The sequence below is a fragment of the Hevea brasiliensis genome, chromosome 8, assembly GCF_030052815.1.
Source record: "Hevea brasiliensis isolate MT/VB/25A 57/8 chromosome 8, ASM3005281v1, whole genome shotgun sequence".
Taxonomy (NCBI): domain Eukaryota; kingdom Viridiplantae; phylum Streptophyta; class Magnoliopsida; order Malpighiales; family Euphorbiaceae; genus Hevea; species Hevea brasiliensis.
Window position 1 is genome coordinate 7,133,602 of NC_079500.1, and position 7,777 is coordinate 7,141,378.

Sequence of the window (7,777 nt, forward strand, 5' to 3'; positions counted from 1 at the left end):
TGGCTATTGCCCCTGTAAACTAGGGTATGTACAATCCAATACTTAGTGTTGCATCAGTCAATCTCCTCAAATCCAATAGTTAGTGTTGCATCAGTCAATCTCCTCAGCATGCATTTTTCCATGCGGCATGCCAAATTTTGATTATATGTTACCAGGCTATGTAATACAGAAAGCATGGGAAGGAACTGAAATGAAATATCATGCAAATGGTCTTAGGGTTCTATTGCTATTCAATTGCTTTTGAAGATGACTAGAGCAATATATATGGTATTGTTCAAATTGAATATATGGCACTCAAGGTTTTAGCTTGGAGTGCATAAGAGCAAATATCCTGAGCAAGCATATGCATGAGTGCCCATGCGAGCCCCAGAGGGATTTAGAATATGAAAGGATGGTTTTGTTGGTGAAAATTATTGCCAAAGTCCACATTTGTATAGAAGATTGGACCTACCATCCCATTCCATGGTTATTGCCTTGGATTTAGAATATAAAAGGATGAAATATTGCCATGCTTGCGTAAATTATTGTCCAATGGCAATCATTACATATTAGGGCTTGGATCTTTGTTATCTTTACCATTGTCAAAAAGAAACCTGCTTCACTATCATTCTGACGGTAACGTTTAAAGGTCAAAGCATTCATTTGTAGGCTTGGAGCTGTATTCGCCTCTTCTGCATTATTATTATTGTTGTTTTTTTTTTTTTTTTTTTGTCAAAGGTGTGATTCTCTTTGCCATGAATTCAAATTTCAAACAGCATATTGTCAATGAAAGGGGCCCGTATATGTAATAATTGGTTTGATAGTGCTGTGATTTGGAGTATTTGTACGGCAAGGCAGGCTACCATTTTGATTAATAAAAGACAACACATCTGTTCATGTTTAAGGGTTCAGTTAATGTTCTCATAACGTACAAAATAAATAAATAAATAAAAACAGAACATTCTAGCTTAGATTTGAGCTCATTTCCAACAATTCCAGATAAATTATCATATCCCCAATTTGCAGAAGGGTGATTTGGGGAAAAGCGAAGAAATCATGGCAAAAATGTATTGAAGCAAAATAAAATATCAAGATATAACATCAAAAGCATAAAAACCTGTAGGACATCTCCTGCGAAATAATAAACAATCCGATAACATAGTTCGAAGCCGAGACAATAAACCCAAGGAGGGAGTGTAATATTGATGTAAATACAAATCATTAGGATGAAGAGCAGCAAGGTTTCTTAGTATTACCCTCAGCTCCTCCAACCACAATGGTCTGCCCTTCTTTGATGTTGGCAGGTGCCGGTTCTTCTGATGAAAGTGATTTCTTACTAATTATCCTGTATATTTCAGATAGGATTGTCTGGAAAGCCGTCTCAACGTTTGTTGCTTCAAGAGCAGATGTTTCAATGAAAGAGAGTCCTTCTCTCTCTGCATAACTTTGAGCATCCTCCGTAGCCACCGCTCGGAGATGTTTCAGATCAGTCTTGTTCCCAATTAGCATGATCACAATATTGGCATCCGCATGGTCCCTCAGCTCCTTCAGCCAGCGACTGACATTTTCAAATGTTGTTGGTTTTGTAACATCATACACTAGAAGGGCTCCAAGAGCACCTCTATAATAGGCACTGGTTATTGCTCTGTATCGTTCCTGCCCAGCCGTGTCCCATATTTGAGCTTTGACAGTCCTTCCTTCAACCTGAGTATATAACTTCATCTTTTTAGCAATACAAAAAGATGATGCTTTTACAAGTGATAAATCTCACTGAATTTTTTTTATGAACTCTGAGGGATAAATCTTGGATACTTGCCTTGCATAAAACTATCTAAATTGAGCGAAAAAGTTAATTTCCAAATTTTGTACTTAGGTAACTGAAAAGCAAATGCACCAGTAGACAAAACAGAATAATCCCTCTTCCCCCATAAGTAACATGGCTTGATTGCTTTGAGAATATGTAAGCATAAGGAATTCCATAAAATTTACATTGATTCAATAAATTCTGATCAATGCTTAATTTTTCAGAGGGAAGTTTTGAGAAACACATATAGGCCAAGAAGGCAGTGCCTCAAAGCTTCAAGCATAATGCACCTAAGTCCTTATGGCTAAAAACTCTTCCAGAAGTTGGGGCCCCAAGCATTAAACAGCCTGCTGACTTAACGGCTTAGGATCAAATATAAAAATATCCCACCATCTGACAAAAGTAAAATTAATTTCAACTGTCTTCCATTAATACCATATCAACTTCAAAATATGCCAAGAAAAATAATAATGAATATACCTATAAAATTCATTTATAAGTGGGGGAAAACTAAGGACTTAAAACTGACCATTGGTGCAATTCAATTCCAATGAGGGATTTGTTAGTGTCATCCCCCTCAGATTAATCACCATCACTGCTCCTCCATTTTTTTAGTAGTAAGAAAAATAACTTCTATTGTAACTTTCCCTATCACAACAAAGCAATACTGATTTCTTTGATAATAATACTGTCATGCCCTCCCACCGGACAAGTATGAGCATGACTAAAGAAACAGGCCTAAGGGCTAAAGGCTGATGATGGATCTGGTTCAAACTTACTGTAAATAAGCTTTTGTTTGCCAATCCCTAATAACCACAAACTAGTAACTGATCTATATACATCATCAAATCATTTTTTTCCTACTCTGCTACATTTTTCATAATTTATAGTCAAAACAGTATTAAACAAAATCACAATTCAAACCATCCTGCTTTAATACTTCCACCCTGATTACGATGTTAATTTAGCATATTTATAGAAATATATCCATGATTCCAACTGTGTGCAAATTACAATAATCCTCTCACCAATTTTAGATAATTGTTTTTAAATTCTAGCTATCGTCAAATATCTTTTGATGGTACTCCTTTTACTGAGATTCTCTCAATATTATCTTGACATTGTCCACATTAGTTTCCATGCTAGTAGAAATCTGAGCAGGGGCAGGAGTAATGGTTTCCAATGTTCATTTTTTGGAAGGCCTTTCATTGAGACCAACTGTGTTATCCCAATAAAAGTTCCCATTTTCTGATTTCTCTATCTTTACTAATTAAAAAAGTTGCTCCATTTGCAATCACATATCATAAAATTCCAATCAATTGGCAGCAAAGATCATGAATACAAACTCAAAAAATATAATAATTAAACAAAACTAGATCTGTTACATGTACTATAAGAGAAATAGAAGAAGATAAAATTCAAAACTTGACAAAATAAAAAATTCAGATTCGAGATCACAATCAACATGCTTATAAATGATAAATCATTACCCATCAAAAAACAAGTCAGATCGAATAAAAAAAACTGAAATTCAACAGCAAAAGATAAAAAAAAAATTTACTCAGAAAACTACTGCCACAGACTCAAATCGAACTAGATCAACTAAAATACTAATAAAATCATACTCATGCTTTCATACCCAGAAAATTCAAGAGACAGAAAGTGTTATAGAGAGAGAATAGAGAAAGTACTGGAAGAGTACGAGTAGCAAATTCGACACCAATGGTGGACTTAGACTCCAAACAGAACTCGTTGCGAGTAAATCTGGAAAGAAGATTGGATTTTCCTACTCCGGAATCGCCGATTAATACGACCTTGAAAAGGTAATCGTATTCCTCGTCCGGTCTCCTCGCCATTTCTTTCTAGACAGAGAAAATCTCTGCTCCTATAGAATCGGTCGCTTTAAGAAAAGAAAAGAAGACAGAAGACGAAGAAGACGACAGTATCTGATAATTTTGAAAGGATATTCAAAAGAAATATATGAAAATCGAAATGTCAAAAATGCCCTTCATGACAGCAAATCATTTATCATGCGGCCGGACAGCAGGGTTGTGCACCATTCTTGGTCTGAATCAAAGATCTAATCAAATGTATTAAAATTGTATTAAATTAAATTTATTTATTATTTTAATTAATTTTAATTTTTTATTAAAAATTAAATCAAAATTATATTAAATTCATATTAAATGAAAATTAAATTAATGTATAGTTATTTTTTTATTTTTTAATAATAAAATTAAAAATATATTAATTTATATTATAATTTTTAATTATAAATATATTATATAATATATTGTATATAACAATCAATTTTAAAATTTAAATGATAATTTGAATATGGCTTTTACACTAATATTTATATAAAATTATTTTAAAAATTAAAATTCAAATGAAATCATAATGAATTGAATTGAAATTAAATCATTGAAAATCAAATTAAATTAAAATTAAAATAATAAAAAATAAAAATTTTAATTTAATTCTAATTTCTTAACAAATTTCAAATTATAACTAGAAATTAATATTCCAATAAATCCCATAAGCTAAGAAAAATTATAATATATAATAAAAATACTTAAAAATAATGCTCCTTTAAACAAGAAAATTAAATTTTTCTTTATTTATTAAGAGTGAGAAAAAAGTAGATGGTAAATAATCCATAATAATCTAAAGGGACAAGAAAGCCATGACATGACATCCATCCTCTTGTTAGTTGTTCTTCTTTTGCTGGTCACTTTTCCTGTCTGTTTTAGTGACTCAAATGACGAATTTACCCCTTGTGCTTTCAACCAAACATTTAAAATTAATTAATTATTTAATAATTTTATCATAATTTTAAAGGTTATTGTATTTATATTCATCGATATTAATTAATTATGTGACAAAATTTTAACCATTAATTCTTCTCAATCATATAATATGTCAACCAATTTAGAATTAATTAATCGTTGTCAAATACAATAAATTTTTAAAATAAATTAAAATCTTGAAAAATAATAATACAATTTCAAAAATTAATTTTAAATCAGCCCACTTAACCTATTAATCAAATATATATCACGTCAACTGATTGAAAAATAATTTTTATTATAGACCTTTAAAATTAATTTAAAATTTTAAAAAATAAATATAATTATAAAATTAAAAAAAAATTATTATATTTCACCATTTCCTGCCTCATCTTTGTTAATTTTTTTTTATTTTTATATTTTAATATATGAAGTGTTAAATATTTTTAGATTAATTAAACTAAAAAAGTTAGTACCTTAAATTAATAATTAAAAGTTTTGATGGTAAAAAAAAATATTTTATTGTTTAAAAAATTTTAATTTGTCATTGTACAAAAAGCTAACATATATATTTATTATTATTTCTTAAATCTAAATCATTTGAGATTTATAAAAGTAATTTTTAGTGATTTTATTTTAGATTTTTAATTTATTAGATAAGACTAAAATACTATAAATTGTTTTTGTATATCTCAAATTGTGGATTGAAATCAGTTTAAGAAAATAAGATAAAATGTTCATAACAAATTTACATTGATTGATTAATTGTAATTTTTAATTAAATCTAATTAAAATTTAATATTTTTATAATAGATTAATTTTTATGATAATAAAATTGAGTGATTAGTTTAAGTATTATGGTTATAATTTGCTAAAAAATAAAGAAATTGACTTATATTTAACATAAAATCTTGCTTAGTTTGATAGTCACTATTTATAGTCTTCTATTTTGCAAAAAAAAAATATTATATTAAATCCCTCTATTTGTTAATCCATTATTTAGCCCCTTCTGTTATTTTAAAATTATTTTTTTAACTCAACTTTTTAATGCCTAAATTTGAAAGATATAATTATTTAGTATATTTAATTTTAAATTTATTAAAATTTAATCACGGTCTATAAGTATTTTTATCTTTTTTTACTAATAAAAAAGTTAACAAGAGAGACTAAACAGATACGAACTAAAAGTAGAATGGCTAAATAATGTATTTTTAAAAATAAAAAAAATTAAGTGATTACTTTGGTTAAGATCCAAAAATTAAATAGTAATTTTCCCCATTAAATTAATCATTGAATTGGACCCTCTATTCATTTACATTATAGTGAATGGTTAAAAATTCATATCTTTCTATTTTTATTTTTAATAATTTAATCTGATTTTATTTGTTCCACTTCGATGTTAAAATTGAATTAAATAAATTAATGTGACAGTATTTAATTGTTACTCATCCCCAATTTTAATTACAGGTTACAAAAAACTTCAAAATTATGTATAATTAAAAAATAATAATAATTATAATGATAAAAATACGATTTTTAAAATTTTTTATAATTAAAATATATTAAATTAAAATTTGTTTTAAATAAAAATTAAAGTAATAGCCCTAAACAGACTCTATAATTTAAGGTTTCCCTTTATTAAAAAAAAAATGTAATTACTATGCCATGAGAAGAAGACCATTAATTGAAACCGTAAGGTTTATTTCTAGCTAATTTAATTCTTATATGTAATAAACTTTTAATTATTCTAATTTTATTGAAAGTTTTATTCACTTGATCTATTTGAAAAGAAAATTTAATCTCTAACTTAATCCTTTTTTCATGCATAATCATGCATAATTAAATGAATTTTCCTATACAAACTTAACTTTTTTATGAGATAAATTAAATTAATTATTTTTTTAGTAGAATAATTAAAGGAATGAAAATTTAAATTTTAATCTACTAAGTAAGTACTATGCCTTCAACTATTAAATTAAACTAAGCTAAGCGATAAATCATATATATATATATATATATATATATATATATATATATATATATATATATATATATATATATTATTGACAAAAATAAAATTTATTAAAGAAAAAAGAGAACAAAAAAGATTAGCATGATCAATAAACCCCACCCTCATGCAATTTCCACGCCAACTAAAGCCAACAAACATAAGAGAGAGCCCTTTACTAGAAAGCTACAAAATAGAGCATCCTCGTTCGTGCTAAGAACATAGCAATAACAGGACCAAAAATATAGGACACCCGCAACACAATCAACTCTCAAGAAAGCAACAATAAGCAGTGATCAAAACTCTGATTCATGTGGACAATTTCCAAGAATTGATTGAAGCCTTAAGATTACAAAACCAGCCATAAGAACCCACTTTAACATCAAAGTTTAAATCTCAGCAAAATAAAAGAGCAAAATGTGGAAACCAGCATTGTTCACCCAATTGGCTTTGATTGCAGCTCAAACTTCATTAGCATTTTCATTATCTTTATAACAGTGAAGATGACCATTTTTTTTTTAATACAATTGGCTTTGATTGCTGCTCAAATTTAACATCTTGCAATTTGGAGACAATTCCAGTATTATTAGTCAAATAGTCAAAACTTATCAGTAGATGTGATAAATTATGTTGTAATAATTCGTATATATTTTTTTAAAATATTGCTATTTTCAAATTTAATGAGCATATTATCATAATATAAAAAAAATGTGAATATAAAAGAGTTATGTGGATAAACAGTAAAATTTAATTTATGAATAAAATATAAGCAAAAATTTTCATTACGACGAAAACTAAGATAATTTCATTTCTAAATTTTAATTTTATGATATTTTTATGTATCTTGAATTTTGAATATATTTTCATAGACCTGAATTGTGATCCAACTCGAAAGCTTCGCGCTGCAGCCTGATTAAAATAAAAAGTGAAGTATGTGGTAGCAGTAGAGGGCACAAATCGATGACCCAGACCCGTAGCTTACCACTATCTCGTTGGGGAGTGATGGGACAACACTTTCGCGGTATAGATCAGTATAAATATTATAATATTTTTGAAAAACACACTTGGGTTAAAATTTAAAAATTCTGAGTAATTGTATCTTACTCTTTTTTATCACAGTAAAACTTTGTTTTCTCGTCTTACTCGTGGACGTAGATCTTACAGTCGAACCACATAAATCTTATATTTTTTTTTATA

At 27.9% G+C, this 7,777-nt stretch overlaps 1 protein-coding gene across 1 annotated transcript; it reads right to left on the reverse strand.

Moving 5' to 3' along the window:
* Positions 1–1,036: 1,036 nt before the first annotated feature.
* On the reverse strand, positions 1,037–3,800 carry LOC110672293 (ras-related protein RABA2a). The gene is made up of 2 exons (XM_058151153.1): positions 3,475–3,800; positions 1,037–1,683 (listed from the first exon to the last, which is right to left on the reverse strand). The coding sequence occupies exons 1-2, from the start codon at positions 3,637–3,639 to the stop codon at positions 1,201–1,203; spliced, it is 648 nt and encodes a 215-aa protein (XP_058007136.1). The 5' UTR covers positions 3,640–3,800; the 3' UTR covers positions 1,037–1,200.
* Between the last annotated feature and the right edge of the window lie 3,977 nt (positions 3,801–7,777).

Bases quoted from the DNA above. Each gene is read 5' to 3' on its own strand.
- LOC110672293 (XM_058151153.1), bottom strand. From the start codon at position 3,639: ATGGCGAGGAGACCGGACGAGGAATACGATTACCTTTTCAAGGTCGTA. The intron at 1,684-3,474 runs GTACTTTCTCTA...TTATATACTCAG, and splicing joins TTGCTACTCGTACTCTTCCA to GTTGAAGGAAGGACTGTCAA.